The sequence below is a fragment of the Gastrolobium bilobum genome, unplaced genomic scaffold (genome assembly GCF_033153095.1).
Source record: "Gastrolobium bilobum isolate Gb01-03AN ecotype WA unplaced genomic scaffold, APGP_CSIRO_Gbil_v1 utg41169, whole genome shotgun sequence".
Taxonomy (NCBI): Eukaryota; Viridiplantae; Streptophyta; class Magnoliopsida; order Fabales; family Fabaceae; genus Gastrolobium; species Gastrolobium bilobum.
Window position 1 is genome coordinate 144,586 of NW_026897122.1, and position 23,357 is coordinate 167,942.

At 33.5% G+C, this 23,357-nt stretch overlaps 2 protein-coding genes across 3 annotated transcripts; one reads left to right on the forward strand and one right to left on the reverse strand.

Annotated features, from left to right (window-relative positions):
• Nucleotides 1–10,066: 10,066 nt before the first annotated feature.
• On the forward strand, nt 10,067–20,689 carry LOC133304374 (tryptophan aminotransferase-related protein 2). Of its 2 annotated transcripts, XM_061504408.1 has the most exons (6): nt 10,067–10,664; nt 10,827–11,074; nt 18,110–18,413; nt 19,373–19,653; nt 20,024–20,325; nt 20,440–20,689. In XM_061504408.1, the coding sequence occupies exons 2-6, from the start codon at nt 10,899–10,901 to the stop codon at nt 20,625–20,627; spliced, it is 1,251 nt and encodes a 416-aa protein (XP_061360392.1). In that variant the 5' UTR covers nt 10,067–10,664; nt 10,827–10,898; the 3' UTR covers nt 20,628–20,689. The 2 variants fall into 2 exon arrangements, with proteins under 2 accessions (XP_061360392.1, XP_061360391.1); XM_061504407.1 differs by having other exon boundaries at nt 10,067–11,074.
• Nucleotides 20,690–21,941: 1,252 nt separating this feature from the next.
• Nucleotides 21,942–22,757, reverse strand: LOC133304379 (oleosin H2-like). Its single transcript, XM_061504415.1, has one exon. It carries the CDS (start codon nt 22,528–22,530, stop codon nt 22,090–22,092), a length of 441 nt encoding a protein of 146 aa, XP_061360399.1. The 5' UTR covers nt 22,531–22,757; the 3' UTR covers nt 21,942–22,089.
• Nucleotides 22,758–23,357: the final 600 nt, after the last annotated feature.

Below are 23,357 nucleotides of genomic sequence, written 5' to 3' on the forward strand. Positions count from 1 at the left end.
ATGACCTTGGTGTCCACAAAAAACGTAACACATCAACAAATTGAGTTCGCTATGGTTTCTAACAAACTTGTTCACGTGACATATTGGAAAATAACACTATTTGGCGTAACATTTTGATAAAAATTTTGATGTCACTGTTCCCTCCACATTTCTTTCCGGTTTTCGGGTTTTATATGTTTGCTGGCTATCATTAGTTTTGCTTACGTAGAAGATGATTTTTAGTACGCTGGTCAACTTAAATAATAAATAAATTAACAAGTCACATTTATTTTGTGATAAGTTTAATATTGCATTTAATATAAATTTCACATATAAAAAATAAAAAAAATCCGTTTACAAATTATATTAAGTATGACTGGTCATAGACTAGACTCTTGATTGAAGTATGATCGATCATACTTAATGTAGTTTGTAAACAAAAAATTTATAAATATAATATTTTTCATAAAAAAAATGACATAATTTAATTAACTTATATAGACTCACTCTATTAAAGAATTACTCGAAGATTCTAATTCATCTAAAGTGACAGGTACACATTAAATTTTGTAATAAAGTACACCACTTGTTTTGAACTTTGAAAATCCTTATTCAAATGGGTTTTCAGCCCCAAATAAAAGTGAGACCCACAGTGGAAGAAGTAACATATTATTTTGACATGCTGGATCCCAACATGACTATGGGGTCTGAAACGTACAGACTTAGTGAAGGCATGTGCAACTTGAGAAGGACCATGATCATGGTTAAAAGAATTAGCAAATCAAAGGGCTTGTTATGTTATGTTTTAAGTATTGTACTTGTGGACCACTGGTTGGGACTAGAGAGGGGAGATATAGCGACCCGTCTTGGTTGCAGCAAAGCTAAGCCTAAAAAATATTCAAAAAAACAGAGAGTTTGATTCAGAATTTTCGCCAGAAGATTACCATGACTGAGCTTGCAATACTGATATAGATGTATGTGGTCATAATCAAATTGGTCCCGGGTAATGTTTGCCTCCATTCTGCTGCTTTCAGAAGGCTGATTTCGTGGACCCTAAATCTGCCAGAGGTCCAGGCCCTTTGTTCTCTAGGAATGCAGTTGTGTTATCTCTTTCATCATAATTCCCGAGAGTGAAAGAATTGAACGAGGAGGAAGGTGGATTCAAGTATCAAGAGTCAAGACACAACAAAGGCATGAAACTCTTATTTGATGCCCAAAGCTGGACCTCACTGGGCCAACAACTTGCTTAAAACTTCGGAATTTTATTGGGTGCGGAATAACTTGCTTGCACTCTACATAACATTATTTGTCTTTATTTTATTATTTTAATTAATAACAATGGGACTTACACAAATTTTATGTCACCATGTTACATTTCATGTTGATGCATACTCAGTCTAAGATATTTTTATAATCAGAAAAATATTTCTACAATTAATGCAGATAAGTTATCTGCATTTACTTTTAAAACAATGTCATTTTGAAATTGAAAGATTAGAAAATTATAATTATAAAGACTATAATAATCCTGAAATAAATTAAAATTACAAAAATAGTATAATTTCCGTCCAAAACGACGTCGTATTGGGCTTACTGAATATAACTTATCTGCAATAACTACATAAAAAATGAACCCTTTTATAATACCATTCCATTTTGTGCTGACAAATAATTGTATGAAATGCTAAATTTATTAAGTAATGTGATAATATATTATTAAATATTAGAGGTGGAAATTCGGGTCAACACAATACGGATTTTACAAGAACATAGATACATTCAACACTAATATGACACGAGTTTGAAATTGGGTTAATTTTTTTGACACAAACATGACCCACTTATTTAAATACAATTTAATTTTAAAATATATTCATAAATATGAATAATTACTTTAAATTAAAATTATTTTTAATTTTAAAATTTAATTTTAGTCAATAATACTATAAATTGGATCTTATAAATGTAAAAAAAAAATCTTTTTCTTTTTTGTATTCTATATTAGTATAATAGTATCAATAAAAGTTATAATTAAAAATAAAATTAAAAAATATTTAAGAGATTCAAATAACTAATGCATTTAATCAAATAAATTCCTAAAAATCATTTATTTTATCATGAAAATAAATTTAAGTCAATATTATTTTAATTTTATCTGATATAATTATAAAATTATATAACAAATAAATCTAACATAAATAATTTATTTATATAATATATCTTTAATTTATATTAAATAATATTTTTAATTTTAAATATTTTTTCAAATATTTTTTTAAAAAAATAATTTAAAAATATATAATTTTAATTATTTTTTAAATTTAATCATTAAAAATTAATTTTATTAAAAGGTTATTTGATAATATCATAGTTATATAAAATAAAAAATAGCAAAAATTAAATTTTTTATATGAAAAGACAACAAGCGTGTTTACTGAAAAAAAGACAACAAGGAATTTATGTGATATATATATATATATATATATATATATATATATATATATATATATATATTGACTATATAATGAGTTGTAATTGAAACTTTGAAATCATAAAGGGTTAAATGATAAACTTATTTATGATAGAATATTGAGACTCTAAAATTGAAACACATAAAAAATACTGAAAAGGGAATGCTTCATATTTCTTCAATACACTAATGAAGAGACTCATTAGAAAGCTAATCAAGAGTCTCATAATATCACTAATTAACTACTCATAACATCAGTCATTATACCCCTAATAAACATAACAATTTAACTTCATAACTCACATAAAAAAACCAAGAGACAATTGACTCTTCAATATTTTAACTGACACAAGAAATTAAAGAGACATTTTAACATTCTCTCCCTTAAACTGATGTTTGCTAACAATTAGTTTAAAGTATACAGAAACCTAATAATCTTCTTAACTTCACAAATGACTCAATCTTGAGAGCTTTAGTGAATATATCAGCAATCTGATCGTCACTCCTGCAGTAGATTAAATTAATAGCTCCATCATTACAAAGATCTCTTAAAAAATAAAACTTCACATCAATGTGCTTGCTTCTTCCATGTAGCACAAGATTCTTGGATAATCTAATTGATGAATTATTATCACACATAATTTTAGTAGCTTCAAGTTGCTTGAATTGAAGCTCCTCAAGAATTCTCCTCAGCCAAATGGCTTGGCATGCACAAGCTGTAGTAGCAACAAATTCAACTTGTGCTTGACAAAGTGACAATTGGTTGCTTCTTCGATGCCCAAGAAATAGCACCTGTACCAATCATAAAAACATAACCTGATGTGCTCTTCCTGTCGTCTTGATCTCCTACATAATCACTGTCAGTAAATCCCATTAAATCAGATTTTACATGCTTCTTGTAAAATATCCCGAAATTTCTTGTTCCTTGCAATTAGCGAAGGATTCTCTTGACAGCCAACAAATGCATTTCTGTAGGATTCTCCATATACCTGCTAATTAAACTCACAGAATACATTATGTCTGGCCTTGTTACAGTGAGCTACATCAAGCTTCCCATAATTTGTTTGTTGAAGGTGTTGTCAACCTTCTTTCCTCCATGATCTTTGTGTAGCTTCAAGCCACATTCAACTGGAGTGTGCACAGGATTACAATCCTTCATCTAAAATCTGTCTAGAATATCTTTTAGATATTTATTTTGAGAAATAAAAATTCCATCACTTGATTGTGCTACACTTATGCCAAGAAAGTAATGCATCATACCAAGATCAGTCATTTCAAACTCATTCATCATAGACTTTTTAAATTCTTCAAACATAATATCACAATTTCCAGTGAATATAAGATCATCTACATATAAGCAAACAATAAGCATTTTTCCTTCATCACCAATCTTAACAAAAAATGTATGTTCATAAGGACACTTTATAAAACCAACCTTAAGAAAATAAGACTCAATGCGACTATACCAAGCTCAGGGGGGGCTTGTTTTAGTCCATAAAGTGTCTTTTTCAATTTGTAAACTTTATGCTCATTTCCAACCTTCTCATAACCAGGGGGTTGTTCAATAAATATTTGTTCCTCCAAGTACCCATGCAAGAATGTCAATTTGACATCTAGCTAGTAAATAGGCCAAGAATTTTGTGCAGCCAATGCAACCACCAACCTGATTGTATCATGTCTCGCAACAGGAGAAAAAACTTCTGTATAATCAACCACATATTGTTGCTTGTACCCCTTGACAACCAAGCGTGCTTTGTGCTTGTCAATTTCACCATTTTTCTTTAACTTTGTTTTGAACACCCCCTTTACACCAATGGTTTTGTGTTCATTTGGAAGATCAGTTAGCTCCCAAGTATCATTCCTCTCAATTGCATCAATTTCAGCATCCATTGTTTTTCGCCATTTTTCTTCTTTGACAGCACTCTCAAAAGTCACGGGATTGCATTCTGAAAATAAGACAAAGTGAGTAATTGAATCTTCAATTCCAGTTACCTCATAATCTTCCATCCAAGCAGGCCTTCTTCTAACACGATAAAGAGATTGAGTTCCTTCTTCGTTGACTCCAGCTACTGTTGGTGATGATTGACTGACTGAAGAAGTTGCAGTGGATGAATTTTCAGGCAAACTAGATGCTGAAATTTGCTCTTGTTCAGAATCAATATCATAAAGAACTTGGGTAGGATGCTGAATATTCCAATGCCAAGTGTTTTTTTCATCAAAAACAACATCCCTGCTAACCACAATTTTTTTTGTTAGTGAATTAAATAATTTATATGCTTTAGATGTATTACTTACACTTAGAAAGACACATTTTTCAGCCTTGTCTTCAAGTTTCTTCCTTTTCTGATCTGGGACATGAGCATATGCAATGCATCCAGAAATTCTAAAGTGATCCACATTTGATTTTCTCCCACTCCAAGCCTCTTCTGGCGCCATATTTCAAACTGTAAAGGTTGGACTTCTGTGAAGACATGAATACTCCAATTTACTGTTTCTGACCACAACGTCTTTGGAACTCTTCCTCTTGCCAACAAGCTTATAACCATGTTGATGATGGTTCTATTCTTCCTCTCTGACACACCGTTTTGTTGTGGTGTATATGCTGTTGTAAGCTCTTTTCGGATGCCATGTTCTTCACAGAAAGCTTCAAATTCTTTTGAGCAATATTCACCAACGTGATCCGTGCGAAATGTTTGAATCATCCTTCCTGTCTCATTCTCCACACGAGCTTTGAAAATTTTAAATGTAGAGAAAGCTTCTGACTTTTTTTTTTTTTGAAATATTCCAATCAGTTCATTGCTTCGCAACTAATCCGATTCGGGGCGGTTCCAAGATTAAGGCTTTAAACCCCTCTCAAAAGTGGTACTGGGGAGATTCGAACAAATGCTCTCACCCCCACCTGCTTAGCTCCCATGCGCCAACTGAGCTACCACCATTTGGTAGCTTCTGACTTTTCCTGTAAAAAATAAACCCACGTTTTTCTAGAAAAATCATCAATGAAGGTAATTAAATATTTTTTACCTCCATTAGAAATTGGATTTATTGGACCACAAATGTCTGAATGCACCAATTGCAAATTCCTTTTGATCTCCATGAGTTCCCTTTTGCAAATTCAGAACGATGTTGTTTACTAACAACACATTCTTCACATACTAAGGAAGGAGGAGTTGTGATTTGAGGGAGGCCCATCACTATGTTTTTTTGTTGGAGTGTCTTCAACCCACCAAAGCTCAAATGGCCATAGCGAAAATGCCACAACCATGAAGGATCTTTCATTTCAACCATTAAACTAGATTGGATTCCTTCAATCTTTAATGGAAACAATATATTTGAACTCATCTGAATAATAGCAATAACACCTCTAACAGAATCATATATTTCACAAACACCATTTTTAATAGAGATCACATAACCCTTTTCTTGTAATTAGCTAGCACTCAATAAATTACTTTTCAAATCAGGAACATACAATGCATTTGATATAGTTTCCACAAAACCATTCTTGGTTTTTTTTTTTAATGTCACATTTTCCCATTATTTTCACAATAGAATGATCACCAAAACTCACAGTAGATTGAAAATTTTCATTCAGATGAGAGAAAGAAGACTTACTACCACTTATACGGTTGTTGCAGCCGGTATCCACATACCAAACATCTGACTCAATTTTCTTTTCATCTTCAACAACCATCAATAAGGTTTCACCTTCCTCCGTTTCTGCAAAGTTTGAACTTTCTCCTTTTTCTTTGTTATTTGGCAGCCTAGTATAACATTCAGATTGATAATGACCAAATTTATGACACCTGAAACATTCTACCTTGTATTTATCAGGGGCTCCTCCTCTGCCTTTGCCTTGAAATTGATCATTATTGGCTCTAAAATTAGTGGAGGTACCTCTGATCTTGAGATCTCCCATTCCTCTGCCTCTAACTCTACCTCTACCTCTATCTCGTCCTCAAAAATTGTTGGAACGAGTATCGATAGAAGCCTTTAATGCTTGCTCATCTGCATTTTCCTGTTTGAACTTCTGTTCATGCACCACCAATGAGCTCTGCAATTCACCAAGTGATAAATCATCTATATCTTTAGATTCTTTTATAGCACAAACAACAAAATTAAATTTTGCTGTTAACGATCGAGTTGTTTTTCTATGACAGTTATTTTTGTTGTCCTTTCTAAATGAATTCGCATCTTATTGACGATGGTCATATTACACAAGAGAAATAATATGCAATTGATTCTCCCGACTTCATTCGAAGTGTTTCGAATTCCGAGCGTAAAGCTTGAAGTTGCTGCCTCTTTGCTCTTGCAGAGCCTTGATACTTCTTTTTCATTGAGTCCCAAATGTCCTTGGAAGATTCTTTGGAAAGAATCATTTCTAAGATAGAACGATCAATGGCCTGAAATAGATAATTTTTCGCCTTCAAATCCTTCAGTTTTGCCGCTTCATGAGCCACTTGTTGTGCTGCTGTCAATTGAGCTCCTTCTGCTGGTTCGGCAACGCCATTGGTAACTACGTCCCAATATTCCTTTGATCGAAAGAAATTCTCCATCAATATGCTCCAATGATAATAGTGACCATCGAAACGTGGAAGGGCTCCTTGCACAAAATTAGAATCTGTAGCCATGGTTCTTCTCTCTCTCTCTCTTTTTTACAACTCTATTCCCTCACGTGTTTGAACCTCAACCTGGCTCTTGATACAACTGATAGAATATTGAGACTCTAAAATTGAAACACGTAAAAATACTGAAAATTGAATGCTTCATATTTCTTCAAAACATCAAGCCTATTAATAGGCAACACAAAAAACTGAAAACAACCCCAAACCCTGTTGCAGGATATTGTCCGCTTTGCCCCGCGCACAAGCACCGTCGAGCTCACGGTTTTACGTTTTGGGTTACACCCAAAAGGCCTCCTACAAGGAAAGTTATCCACACCCTTATTTAAGGCATGCTTCGTTCCCCTCTCCAACCGATGTGGGACATTATATCCTCCCCCACTGGGAATACAGCGTCCCCGCTGTACACACCGGTCCAGGGCCAGGCTCTGGTACCAAATGTAACAGCCCCAAACCCTGTTGCAGGATATTGTCCGCTTTGCCCCGCGCACAAGCACCGTCGAGCTCACGGTTTTACGTTTTGGGTTACCCCAAAAGGCCTCCTACAAGGAAAGGTATCCACACCCTTATTTAAGGCATGCTTCGTTCCCCTCTTCAACCGATGTGGGACATTACATCCAGTACCAATGAAGAGACTCGTTACAAAGCTAATCAAGAGTCTTATAACATCCTCATAACACCACTAATTAACTACTCATAACATCTGCCATTATACCCCTAATAAACATAATAATTTAACTTCATAACTCACATAAGAAAACCAAGAGACAATTGACTCTTCACTATTCTAACTGACACAAGAAATTAAAGAGACACTTCAAAAATTTAATCATAATGAGTATGAGTGATAAGTTTAAAACCAAAGGGTTAAGGGATACACCATAAAACCACAAAGGACGATAATAAAATTTTTCCTTTAATTTATAATCAGTTTTTTAAGTTGAAAAGTTATAAAATAATAGTTGAAATAATTCTTAAGTCTTTTTATTTTATTTGTGTATGATATGTTGTGCATGATATTAAAGGATACGTTAATTTTTTTTTGTATCCAAATAATACATTACTCATATAAACTACAGAGAATATATAAACAATAACTAATTGTGTAGGCATATATAATAAACAAGATGATTTAGCTAATTAACCAAATTATAATAAAAATAATAAAAAATTATATTAAATCAGTCCATTTAAATATTTACTTTCATATTAAATAAATAATTTTACTGTTATTTTATATGATTAAATAATTAAATCATTAAATCATTTTATATTATATGTATACAATTTTTATTATTTAATTATAATTATTCTTTAATTCCACTCAATTTTGGGATTGAGCACCTAAATTTCTCTGCACAATTTGTTACTTCAGATTCTGGATTCAGTTTTATACATGATATGTTTTTCAAACACGTTTCGTCATTTTCTTGATAAACAAATCAATGCCCTATCATCACCACTCAGACCTCCACGGCCACTACAATTTTATTTAGTCATTGATTAATCACAATATAAGACTCCTAATACCCCATGAGGTTGAATGCAATAAAATTGGGTTAAACAAAAAAGTAAAATTAAAAGGAAAATCATTTGTTCACAATTTTGATTAATAAAATACAAAATATTCAAAGTGAACAGTTGAAATCTTAAATAATTTTTTTTATATTGTATTAAATAACCCTAAAAATACAACTAAAATAAAAATATAAAATTATACCATTGTCATTGAAATAAAAGCATGTCTAAAGAATAAAACCTCAAAAAATAATACATCCGCCTAGTTTTTGACTTTTTACACTTATTTATTTATTTTTGTTACATACTTTCTACACTTATTTTATCCTATAATGAATCAGTTACAGCAATAACTTGTACCCTTATGTCGTTCTAACTCTATCACGTGCAAAATAATAAATAATACAAAATATATTTAATAAATTTGTGTTATTGTATTCATAGATATTATAAAAATTTTAATTATGCATATTAATAGTCAAAAACATACAAAATTGTCCTGTTAATTAACTATTTATACTGTATTATTATATTTATATTCTATTTCACCTTTGACTTATGTAAAGCAAAATTAGAAATATTTTCCTCGTTTGATTTTTTCCCCTAAATTATTTATCAATTTAATAAAATGCACATCCATATTTAAGTCACATAACTCTGTACATAATTTGTGCAAAAATCACATGTGCATGTCTGTGTCATGCTATACAAGACGTGCATTACTCCCATGTGCGTTCAAATCGCACATGCCATATGCACGTCTTACATACATAATATGTGATAGGTGAGCGTTGATTTTTGCACAAATCATACGTGAAGTGATGCACGACTTGAATACGTACACAAAAATACATGTCTTTTTACATTAAATTGATATATAATTTATCAAAAGATATAAACTAATAAATAATTACATAATACTACTTAAATAGTTCAAAAGACCATTTTATCTTGCTATACAAATACAACTTATCTTGCAATAAGATCAATCATATATATATATATATATATATATATATATATATATATATATATATATATATCTGGGAAAAAGAATTCTTATGTTGTAGGAGAGTTTTCTTCTCATTATCATGTTAATGAGAGTTTATTTTGAGTGCAATAATTTTTTTTGTTTTCTTTATTTTTTATGCGTGAGCCCCACTATAAATTTGAGTGTGTAGGAAACTTTCTTCCTCTCTAATAACATGAGAAAAACATTGCACTCTATATATGTATATTATACTTTTTGATTTTTTGATTTGTATTATATGATAAATGATCTGTTTATAAATTTTTATAAATTATATTATATGCTCTTGAAAATACATAATATAATTTAGTATATTTTTGAGAATACTTAATATAATTTTTAAGAATTTGTAAAACTCCTAATTATTTTTTTCTGTGATACAACAGAGTCAATTCATTATAAATACATAGCTTTACTGTTTTCAAGAACTAGCATCCAAAAGCTGTGAATTTTCTGGTAAAGCTAACTCCGTATTTTTTGATTGTCGTGATAATCTACTGTCTGATACTATATTATCTTCTTCCATTCATTCTTACTTGTCAGCCATACTTCCACAAGCCGCAATCCACATCTTCATTTAATTCTTAGGAAATTCTAGAATGTCAAAATACATTTTTAAGTGGATTTCGTTTGCTACTATGAGTTGTTCTTAATTTCTATAATATTTTCACCTTTATCCGTTGCCACTGATGTTCATCCTAACCCGCTGAGCGTTTCCGGAATCTATGGAGAGTGGTGTGGAATTCTAAGTCCCCACTCTCTGCTACTTGCTGTCAATCCGAAGCTCTTGAAAACACCTGACAACCAAGCTGATTATTATGGCCGTTGAAAAATTACAAGAATTCTGCACTATCCGTCAAAATTATTCAATTGCTTCTTACTCGTTACTTTGAATTAGGATTAGAATATGTTTTCATTGAAGTATAGTAACGGCTTTAGTTCAAGATTTCAGCCCCACCGTCCGGAACAGTAAGCTTTAACGGAAGCTTTTCTTCTCCACCAAAAACTTTAGCAAAAGTTCTTTATTCCTGCTATAATATATTATAGGGTAAGTGCTTTGTTGGCAGGTTTTAAAAAAGGAGTATATAAGACATAGATCAGACCCTCTTGACTTCACATACTGAGGCTGTTTTCTTACAAATACAAAGTGCTCTGTTTGGTTTTAAGTTTTCTCTTACCGAGTGTTCTGTTCTGTTTTGAGATGGCAAAGCTTCACAGTATTCTCTCATTGAGGCACTTCCTTGTGATATCCCTGGCTCTGAATGTCAGTTTGATACTTAGAATGGTGTATGAGAGCGAAGAAGGCAACGCCTTGAAGAAAACGCTGGTGGCTGATGCTGATAGAGAAGGGCATATTGTGCACAAATCACGATTGGCTATATCCTCTACTTCCTCTGTCGTCAATTCTACTCGTGCAGATCATCCCGAAGACAGTGAAAGAGTAATCAACCTTGATCAGTAAGTACAAGCTAAGATTGATTCTTTTTGTTTCCTTGCTCATGTCAAAATGTATGCATTAAGGTTGCCACTTGCTAAGCAAGTTAATCTTTGTGTTGTTTGGGTGAACAAGCAATCTTTAGTGATACTTGACATATCATTCACAACCCTTTTGACAATTCCTTTTGATCTTAACGCATCCACAGTAACCATATTTTGGATCTTAACTTTGATGGTGTGATTGTCTTCTTTTTTTTTGAGGGAGGGGAGTTAATTTACCGGTAAACTATGGTTTAAGGTGATGTCACTGTTTTTATCAGCCAAAATATCTGCTTATACCTTAGCTTCATTCCTTTTTTGATCTAATATATTGAAAATGTAATTTTTTTTTTCAAAAGTAATTAAAACTAAATTTAAGCTATTTGATGTTTTAAAATATCTTCATCTTTTGTGTATGTAATTTTTTATATTTTAAATGTAATTTTTTATTTTTATTTTTACTTTTGTTTGAATAGCCATCTCTGTTTCTCACGGGGGCCTAGGGCTTACGTCGTTCGTCTGTGCTTTGCTTCCTGCTCTAGCTTCTGGGAAAGACAGGGACAAGTCACAGCCTCTACCGTATATTCTTTTAAAAAATGTCAGAAACATAAAAAAATAAAGGTTTAATATTTTTGGTTTTATTCTAGAAAGATTTTCTATCACATTTACATCAAAATAATTGGATCTTATTAATATTTTTTTTCTCTTCTTTTTAGAATAGGATCCATTTATTTTACGTGAGTGTGTCTGAGAAAAATATGTTGTCAAGTTAGCATTTGAGAACAATGATAAAATAAGTTTATTTGAAATGTGTAAATAAAAATGTAATTTTTTATTTAATTTAATTTAAAATATATTATTAGTTTATTTATTAAATTAAAGAAGAGTTATACGTTACTATGTTAGTTTATTTTTAAAAAAAAAAATTATTATATATAATATTTTCTGTATTCAATATATTTTATTAAACATTTTTAATTATTTTTAAACATTACATATGTTTCATGATTCCAATTAAATATATTTCATTACTTATTTTAAATTTTAAATTTTAAATTTTTATTTTTTGTCATGAAACTCTTAAAATATGCATATTGCGTATGTACGTTTTTTTTAATCTGCAATATATTAAAATAAAAACACCAATTGATTGACTAGATTAATTATTTTGAGTTTTGTAATTTCCTTTTTCTAAGTATTTAACTTTTTCATATAAAAATATTGGCCTATTGTTTAATGTATATGGGAGGCAATATTTAACATTTGAAAATTGTAGAAACAAAAACATGAAGTAATTTTCATCATAGGACTTATTTTTACATTTATTATACAGATTATATTAATATTATTTTACCATTCTATTATCATTAATTAATTTTGCATATAAAATATAGAAAAATATTTATAATGTTGTGTGAGACAAAATTATTTTATGCACACACAAAAAGTGGATGAGATTTATTTATTTATTTTTTTCTTTCTTCTCCTTAGTATATCTTATCTTTTTTTTTTTTATGTTATATGAAATAATTTTATCTCATGTAACATGAAAAATATATTCCCCTTGAATATATCTTTCTATCTCTTAAAAAATTAGTATTTTTTAACATTTTCTCCACATATTGGGACTTGGTTAGTTGGAAAAATAGATACAAAACCCGACACGCCATAAATTGAGTTTGATAATGGTATTTTGTTAGCTCTTTATTGCATGGAAATTTCTTGAAGGCAGCAGATGTACCTAAGTAGCTACATCTTTTTTTCAAATGAAGATTTTTTTTTTTCATTTAAAACTTTGTTTTCTTTATTTTCCCTCCAAGTCTTAAAAAACTTTCCTCGTTTAGCAAAGATGTAGATACATTGGATATATCAAAGGTTTTCTCTTGTTCTAGAGTTGAGGGTCAAGTTTGTTGGAAGAAGTGAAGAAACGCATTAGTGTTCAGCAGGGATAGGATAATTAAAGCGATGTTTGGATTCATTTCTTTTAATTGAAAGAAAAAAATATAGTAATACTTTTATAATTGTTGCTTAAAATACAATAAAAATAAAAGACAAAACCGAACACATTTCCATTTAATTTTATTAAAACTATTTAAATAGTTATGATAAGGAAAGAACGAGAAAGAATGAGAGATCCTGAATAAAAAGGTCATGGCCATGATCAGGAAGTACATCGACAAAAGCCTCTTTGAACATGTTTATAAGCTCAACAATGCCCATGAGTTGTGGACGAAGCTTGAATCCATGAGTCAGAAAAAGACTCCTAGGAACAAAGCACACATGCTTCACTGATTTGTGAAGCTTGAATATAAGGACGACATAAGCATGATAGAGCATCGAAACACTTATAAAGGTGTTGTGAACCAACTTTCTAAAGGTGAGATGAAAATTGATGATGAGCTCCAGGCTCTGCTACTCTTGAGTTCGTTGCCATAAAGCTGAGATACTCAGATAGTGACTTTGATCAATTCGGCCTTCTGAACGAGGAGTCCAAGAGAAGAGAACGAGGAATTTCCAGCACGTCTGATGCAAACTTTGCTGAATGCAGAGGAAGGACCGACCGACGAGGAAGAAGTAAGAGATGGGGTCGTGATGGCCGTTACAAGTCCAGAGGCTGGTCGAGGCCTAAGTATGAGCTAACATGCTTCTACTGTGGGAAGCCCGGCCACAAGAAGCCAAACTGCTGAACTCTGAAGAAAGACCTGCAGAGCAGCAATGTCAAGCCTAATAAGATAGAGCCTAAGAAGAAAGAGGACAAGAGCATAACTGCGGTGGTTGCAAATTCTGTTGTTAAGGTCTTCCTCCTTGGCGAGGACAATTTTTTGAACATTGCCTATGATGATTATGCCTGGATTATTGATTCAGGTGCCTCCTTCCATGTCACCCCATACAAGAGCTTCTTCTCATTTTATAGAAGTGGTGACTTTGGAGTTGTTAAAATGGGAAATCAAGTCACAAGTAAGATTGTTAGAGTTGGTGAGGTGACCCTGACCACAGACGTTGGATGTCGATTGATATTGAAAGAAGTAAGGCATGTGCATGATATGGGATTAACCCTAATCTAGGCCAGAAAGCTTGATGATGTCGGATTAGTGAACTACTTTTGTGGTGGAAGCTGGCCAAGGAAAACCCGATGGTTGTATGAGGAAAGAAATAAGGCTCCTTGAACATGATGTAAGTAAAGATAAATGGTGGAGAAGTCAACACTGTCCGAGCGGATGAAGCTAGCGTGAAACTGTGGCACAAGAGACTTGGCCACATAAGTGAAAAAAAGTCTTCAAATTTTGAACAAAAAAAGTTTGTTGCCTGGCGGTAAGAATTGATGACCGGGCGGAATGGGCCTATGCTGAAGAATTGTACGCATTGCAGCATAGAGTATCCTTTGCTCGACCAGATCAGCCCAGATGACACAGGTATATTCTAGACCTCGTCCACACCAACATCTGCTCTGTGGGGGGGGGGGAGATCGCTTAGTGGGGCTCAATACTTTGTTTCATTTGTTGATGACCATTCCCACAAGGTGTGGGCATATTTGTTGAAATCTAAAGATCATGTTCTCTAAGCATTCAAAGAATTTCATGCTATGGTGGAAAGGGAGACTGACAAGATGCTCAAAGTAGTCCGATCGGATAAAGGGAAGAATATCGTTGACCATTTGATGCTTACTGTCGGGCGATCGGTATAAGGGTCGAGAAGACGCCCCCCAAGACTTCTCGGCTAAATGGAATTGTCGAGCGAATGAATAGAACAATTGAAGAAAAGGTTTGATGCATGTTATCACATGCCAAGTTGCCTAAATCATTCTAGGGTGAAGTTGAACGCTTGAAGGAGAAATTCCAAAAGAAGTGTGGACCGGTAGAATGCAACCTTTGGCTTGAAGGAGAAATTTCAGAAGAAGTTTGTACACATTCCCAAAGATTAGAGGGCGAAGCTTGATGCTAAGACAAAAGAATATATATACCTTGGCTTGCCGAGATGTGAGTTTGGATACAGACTTTGGGATACTGTCAACTGGGAGATTGTGAGAAGCCGAGATATGATTTTTCATGAAAATGAGACCATCAAAGACATCTTGAAGCCCAATTGTGTTACCAAGCAGCATGAAGAATCTGTTCCCATGTACGGGCGGAAATAAGGTAAGAAAATGTTGAAGAAAATGAATGAGAAGTGCCAACCGATAATGAAGGAAATGAAAAAAAAATGAGATACATGGTAATGTTGATCGCCATGAAGGTGATGCCGATTAAGAAAGTAAGTTGCAGGACCCTCAAACTGACCGACCGGAAACAAGACACTTGACTAGAGTGAGACGACCCTCTACCAGGTATCCACCTGATGAGTATACAGTGGTTGCTAAAGGATAACCACAAAGCTATGAAGAAGCCATGACGAGTCCTGATCGCAATGAATAGGAAAAAGCAATGCAAGACGAGATGAAGTATTTTTATGATAATCAAACATATGATAATCAAACTTGGCAGACATGATGATGAGGCTGGTCGATGCAAGAAAATTTATATACTGTTGTCAAAGTGCCTGGCTGTTAAACGACTAAACCCAATGCATTAAAGTCGGAAGTGGGAGATTTGTGGGGGTGTGTTCATCCTTTAATGATTAGTGGCTAGGCATGCACTTCATTTATGGGTGCATGGCTCAATGTATGAACACAACCACCTCAATAAATGCTACCGACATAATCATTGATGAAGACTCTAGAAGAAAGTGTAGGGTTTCTCCTCACCTATATAAGCAGACGAAACATTTGTGTAAGAAGCTTTTGGAGACACCGTGAGTGTGAGAATACTTTAAAGAAAAGTTCGAGTGAGAGACCTCTTTGGAGAAGAACTTTGTAACCATCTCTTTTGGTGAAGCTTAAGTGTACCACCATTGTTGATAATGTTTGAGTGTACCTCTAGTGTGACTAGGAACATTTTAACTCTTTGTAATCTTACTATTTCGCAGTGAAAGATTTTCTAAACTAGTTTCCCGTGATTTTCACTCCTCTGCTTTAGGGGAGGTTTTTCACATTAAAATTTGTTGTGTTTTGCTCTCTATCTTTCGTCTTTTACATTTCTTGTTTCTGTTGCGTTTTTAGACTTATTGGTGATTACTGATCATTTGTGTGTTGGTCGACTGGTAAGACTAATTTGTTGAGTGGTAAGCTTGAAGACATCAGCCCGTCGGATTGAGCAAACTTTTGGTGCAACGGTGGTACATACCACTTCCTTTCAAAATCTGCCACTTGTATATATTTTTTTATTTTTTATTTTTTTCATCTCACATTCATCTTCTCTCTCTATTTTTGGTTGGTGTTCTCCACTGAATACATGGTACCACCGTGGTACTTTAAAAATTTCCCGTCAGATTGTGTGTACCGGGCGGTAAAATATGTAGTGCAGACGGGGTAGTTGTGCTGGGCGGTAAAGCCTATTGTATCAAGCACTAAGCTAAGCTAGTTGTATCGGTTGGATAAATGCTTCAGAGCAAATCATTTGAGGGATTTCGTCCTAACATTTTTATGCATGTATAGGAGATATTTATCTTCTACAACATAAGAAACATTAAACCTCTTATTTAAATATCTTATTTAAATATCCTAACAGCAACATCGAGTTGATGATGTTTTAGTAGCACTAGACACTACACTAGTGCTAGCTTAGCTTGTGCTGTGCTATAGAGTCCTACGTAAGCACCATGGGCGGTTCTTATTGACATTTGACCAACGACATTATTATCATGTTCGTTAAGGTAGCCGTGGACCTCAAACTGCTAAAAACCTAATATAGTATACTAGAGCTTTGAAGAGCACAAGGCGTAGCAAGATAGCATATCGTTCTTGCAAGAAGAATACCTATTACCTAAGAAATTGGTGGGGGCCATGTGCCTGATGCCCACACTGCATGACGTACGATACCCCTTTTGGGTCGCCTTTACTAAGACCAAGAGGCTATTATGGAAGTGCGGCTTGATTTGTGATTAGAGATCTTTATGATACCAAATAATGGTAGTTGAATTGATATATGGGAACTGAAAAAGTATATGTTTAATCTTTTCTAATATTATCTTTAGAAAAAATTTAAAGGCTTAATCTTTGACTCGTCCTAAATTTCGAATTCGTTCGTAAGAAACTTATAAAATTACGGGAAAATAATCTATAAAAAGAAAAAGAAAAAGAGAGATCTTTGCAACTTTTGGCCGCCCCAATTGTGAATCACTCAAATGTAGCTGTTTATACTTTATATGTGTCGTCTTTCTTTTTTTTCTTCTATTTTTCTTTTACTTTTTCCTGTTTCTATATGGGTCGTCTGGATTACCGAGTTAGTGGGCCCTGTGTAAATGGAAGTCCATGTCTAACGTATTTTGTCTTTCCTTGGATTAGCATGCCACTTCCCCCATTGATCTGATTTAAAATGCAAATGTGATCACCGACCTATCAATTTGCCTATCATTCTATCTAATCATTTTCTGGCTGATGTAAATGTCTTTTCCCGCTATTCTTTTTCTTTTTTTCCTTTTTTTTTCCTTTTTTTTCCCGTTACCTTACCCATGCAGTCCATAACGCCGCTCCTTCCCCGAGTTAATTGCTCTTCCTTTCTTTACTTATCTGCCCCACTGTGCTTTCACTGTTTGCTATCTACCCAGCTTATTTCATACTTTTCTTGGGCAAAAGAAAAGATTATAGGACCAAGTTGCTTCAGAGTTCAGATCTCAGATCTCAGATCATGCATGCCCTACATCTACATGGTCGATTATATTATATTGGGTTACTTTACAGGGAGGAATGGCACAGATACAGCGTGCTACATGCTGGATAGAATAAAAAATAAAAAATAAAAAAAAAATCACGGTGCAAAATAATATGAAATATAAAATAGTATAGAATGTTCGTACTACTTTTTATATTATTCTTTCGCAGAAATGAATATTTAAATAGAAGTTTGTTGGAAATAATTAATGATCCATTTTCCAATTCTGGGATATTGTGTTTAATTAATTTTAAAATTTGATGTTATGCAGCGGAGATCCAACAATGTATGAAAGATTTTGGAGACAAATGGGTGACAAGACGACTATAATAATTCCAGGATGGCAATCCATGAGCTATTTTTCTGACTTAACTAGCATTTGCTGGTTTCTGGAGCCTGAATTTGCGAAGGAGGTAGTGAGATTGCACAAATTGGTGGGGAATGCAGTCACAGAAGGTCGCCATATTGTTGTTGGGACAGGTTCCTCCCAGCTATTTTTGGCTGCTCTTTATGCTCTGTCCCCACCTGATGCTGCTGAACCAATCAACGTTATATCTGCGGTACCCTATTACTCGGTGAGTCATAAATGATCTTTTAAAAGTATACAACTTGATTGATTGCTTCAAAGAATTTAATATTTCTCTACTTTTAACTTCTTTGACTTTAAAGGAATGTGCTGCTATTAACCAAAGTATTATGTGGTAAAAAATATTTTGAAATCTCAAAAAGCATTTCTTTTGTTTATATAGTTATGCAGATTGTTAGATTGATTGTTCGTTATTTGTTGTTTGGTTTTAAAGGAATTCTTTCATGTGCTCATACCGAATCTGCCTTCTTTTTTAGCCCTTCTCGTTGTTTGTCTTCCTTTCTCAGTCTCTCTCACACACACACACACGTACCCTCGCATGCCTGCACCTTATCACATGAACACTTTTTATGAACGGACGCATGTGCTGAGCTGAAAAGGAGTAAAATTTCGCTTCCAGACTGTCAGTGATTGTGAATTCAAACTAAATGGTCATTGTTTCAATTCATATATTTTTTTTTTTTTAAAAAAAGTGAAAAGGTATAATTTAATGTAAAGGCTTTTATGAGTGGCAAATTTAGATGCATTCAATAACATATTTCGGAACATAAGAAACATTCAATATTTCCTTCATGTAGTAATTAATAGAAAAATTAGAATGATGGGTTATCTGGTTTTATACCTATTCTTTCTTGTTGCACAAGGCCCTGACTTTGTCATAACATTTCGCCCAAAAATAATTTTAAATCTTCTTCACCGATCCTTTTAAAATTAAACTAAGAAAGCATTAAATAGTTTTTTATGTTCTCAACATATTAAATACATACATTTTATTTTTTATTTAATACTTTATTTCTTAAGTATTAGGATAGTTATTAAGAGGAATGAGCAAAACTCTTTGGAGAATCGTATATAAGTGTGTTCGATATTGAAAATAAACTTGTTACCTGATTTTTAGTTTGATGAGTTCATGGTTTAACATTGAATTGACTTGAGAATTACTTGCAGTGCTATCCACAAATGACAGATTACCAGAAATCAGGACTTTACAAATGGGGTGGTGATGCTGAGAGTTTTGACAAATATGCTCCCTACATTGAGCTGGTTACTTCTCCCAATAACCCTGATGGATTTACAAGGCGATCTGTGGTTAACCGAAGCCAAGGTCTATTGGTTCACGACCTTGCCTATTATTGGCCACAATACACTCCAATTACATCCGTTTCAGATCATGATATTACACTTTTCACTGTCTCGAAAGCCACTGGTCATGCAGGAACGCGCATAGGGTAAGCTCATATTAATATTATGTCCCCCTCATTTATTTATGTGTAGTAGTCCTTTTATAAATTAACTCAAACTTAATAACATAAAAGGAAATATTATGGATGGGGTGGAAATTAGGGTAAAAAGCATAAGTTCCGCAGCTGTATGATGCTAGGTCAATACAATAATTTTACACAACTATTCAATCATGCATGTGTGATCACATCATTAAAATGTTTTTTGAATATGATAATATTGATTCTCTTAGAAGTTAAACTAGTTAACAATGAAGTGACATATGATTGAGTACTAGTGAAAAACATTTTAACAAAATTAAGCTCAAACTTAATAGATCATACAAATTTGTTGAAGTATTTACATTATACTTTCTAGGTGGGCTCTTGTCAAAGACCCAGAGGTAGCGAAGAAAATGACTAAATTCATAGAGATAAGTACAATTGGTGTGTCGAAGGATTCTCAACTCAGAGCTGCTAAGGTTTTAAAGGTAGTGTCTGACGGCTGCGGAAGGAAAAATCCCCAAGATAAGGAATCGTTCTTCCATTACAGCCATGACCTCATGGAAAGAAGGTGGAAGAAACTAAGAGGAGCAGTTGAGGGAGGAAATATGTTCAGTGTGCCAAAATTCTCTCCCTCGTTTTGCACCTTTTTCAGTAAAGAGACGGAGCCTCAACCAGGTATATAAATAACCGATTGACAAATTTCATTCATGTCCGCAAGTAGATTTTCATGTCAAGATGTGATTTTATTATTTTTTGTTTTTTTTTCCCCTTGTTTTACCTACGTTGCAGGTTTTGCTTGGTTAAAGTGTGATGCAGAAGAAATAGAGGATTGTGCTATGTTTCTTAGTGATCATAAGATTTTGACTAGAAGTGGGAAACTATTTGGGGCTAGTCCAAAATACGTAAGAATTAGCATGCTGGATACGGATGAAACTTTTGTTCAACTTATAGATAGACTATCTGCCATACAGGCGTGACAATTAGAAATTTGTAGCTGATATTATATGTATAATAAAAAATGTGTCTTCGGATATAATATTCATGTATGTGCATGAAAGGCAGTAACGCAATTTGTGTGTGTTCTACATAACTTGGGGATGCTAAACCAACTGAAAAAACCATCGCAACAGTATAGATATAGCAGCTATTCACGATAGAAGCCCGCGCATTTTTCTTTTGATTCAGTGCATATTCTCTGACTTCTTGTGGCTTTCGATCTAACAAACGTGGGCGAGATGGTTAATTGGATCACTTAGTATTTTTCCTTGCGGAAGTAAGGAAATCTTAGATCAACTTATTTTGTTGTTATCAGAATTACATAATTACTATAGTTTGGTTATTCGATCTAATTTGTTGTAATAAGAATTACGTAAATAATATAGTTTGGTTATTCGATGTAATTTTTAGAGTGAATAACTACGTTTAAGATGGTTATGTAAATCTTTAGCCGTAATGAATTAGTCTGAGATATAAAGATTTCCTATAAAATGTCTTCAAGCTCTCTATTTTTTTTTTTTAAAGAAAAAAAAAAACACTTATCCTCTACAAATTACAATAACCTGTTATAAAAAAACCCTAGAAAATAGGCCAGGCTTAAGGTATCCAGTTGTGTTGACGGTTGGTCTAGATAGTTTTAGTTCCAGTAATTTCATTGTATGGTATATTATTACTCTCTTTTTTTGGATATTTAGCGCTGTGATTACCTAATTGCTCTAAAAAAAGAACGAAGGTACGAGCCTTGGAAATATCAGTTACGAAAAAAATCCAACTAACCATGTTATTCTGATTTGTACTAAGTCTACTTACTATACGTCTACGAAGCTTGTAACACAAATTAACCTTAATTTCCCCTCCTCTTCAGTGTTCTTTTTTTTAAGAGATAATAATATCTTACTATTTATTAGTTTACTGCACCTAAATTAAATATGTGTATTCATACAAAAAAACCTTTTGACTATTAAGATATAGACATTCTTACGTGAGTACGTATCTATTAAGTTAAATATAATCGCAATCGTGCGAGCGACAATGTATCTCACATGAAAAATTGTGTCCAGATTAACCTAAATAATTGGTCCCACAATTTCATGAGAAAGATAATAATTTACAATATAGTTAATAATTAAATAAAATCCCGTTGAAAGTAACAACTTTATTACTCTCTAGTTCGAATATCCGACATTGGGTGAAAATTGTGTCTTTGCCCAAATTAGATATGCATCTATGCAAAGAAAATTTGTTAATATAAAACGATTAATTGGAAAAGAATTGAATTTAAAGTCAATTAGGGCCTAATTAACACGTGGCATGGCAATTTATTGGTAGAAGCAGACTACAAACTGTTTTTACAACATACCATATATTTAAGCGTCAATATTTCAGAAAACATTACAATATATAAGTCTACGCCTAAAATCAAACCTTTAATACTTTTCCTGCTTAACGGGCCTCACTTTGGGCCTCCTGTCCTGTTTCCACGGCCGTGCTTTCTTCACTGTCGCCAGCTCCCTGAGTTTTGTGGGCCACTTGGCCCACGATCTCTTGCGCACGCCACTTTGCATGTTGCAGGGTTTCCGGCAACCGTGAGCGGCGGAGATAGTTGGCCATCGAAGCAAACGAAGAGAGTGAGGTGACGCCAAATGCTCCAGATGTCAGAAACCCGACGACAGCCAAACCAATGACTAGGGTTGCGGGGAACAAGACGGGGCTGAAGATTACAAACAGTGGGGCGGTGACGGCGAGCCCAGTCACGGTGGCGGTGAGGGTGATGCCGGCGAGGAAGAGGAGAGTAGCTCCGAAAGGGACGAGGATGGAGAGTGCCAGAACCTGTGAAGCAGGAGGACTGTTCTTCTCTTTTCGAGTTTGGTGGGGCTCCTCCATTGAAGGGAATTGAAGCTTGTGATTTTGGGTTTTTTGGCACTTGCGCAGAGAGAGAGAGAGGTAAGGGTAAGGGTAAGGGTAAGGGTAAGGTGATGGTGATGAGAGTTGTAAGAATCAATTTAAGGAGAATGAAAGTGATGACACGTGTCTCGGGAAGAACACTTGGTTCGGGAATAGGGAGTGAGGGTTTGCATGTGGTACTAAGCACTATATTAGATACAACCAGAACCCCCTAGATTGCATCCTCCCTCATGAAAAACATACGAGCTCTGTAACAAAAAAATACAGTGTTTTTTATAAAAATAGATTATTCAGTTAGTCTCTAATAAATCAGAGTGAACTCTTTAAGTTGAAATCGCGGTCCCTCACAAATTTAAAAAAGACTCATGTTAGGAGCTAACTGACTAATTTATTTTTGTAAGAGACTAAAGTGATGACCGTATATTTTTGTTAGAGACCAAAAATGTATTTACTCAAAACATATTGCTAATATAAATACTTGTCTCTTATAAATGTATTGAATTTTCGTACCAAGATTTCCAAATATCTTATTAATTGTACATCTCATTTCATCATCTTATACCCCAAAACATGATTAATATCTTTTGATTAAAATACTCAAAATATTAAAAATTCCTTTTATGAATATACTCTTAGTTTATTTAGTGGAAACATCAAACTTAATTTTATATTAGTTTTTCACGGGTTCGTTTTTATTTACCAAAAAAAAAAAGTTTCATTTTTTCTGCAGTTACTGTAGATAAGTTATCTGTAGTAAGTCTAATACGATGTCATTTTGGGACGAAAATCATGGTGTTTTTATAATT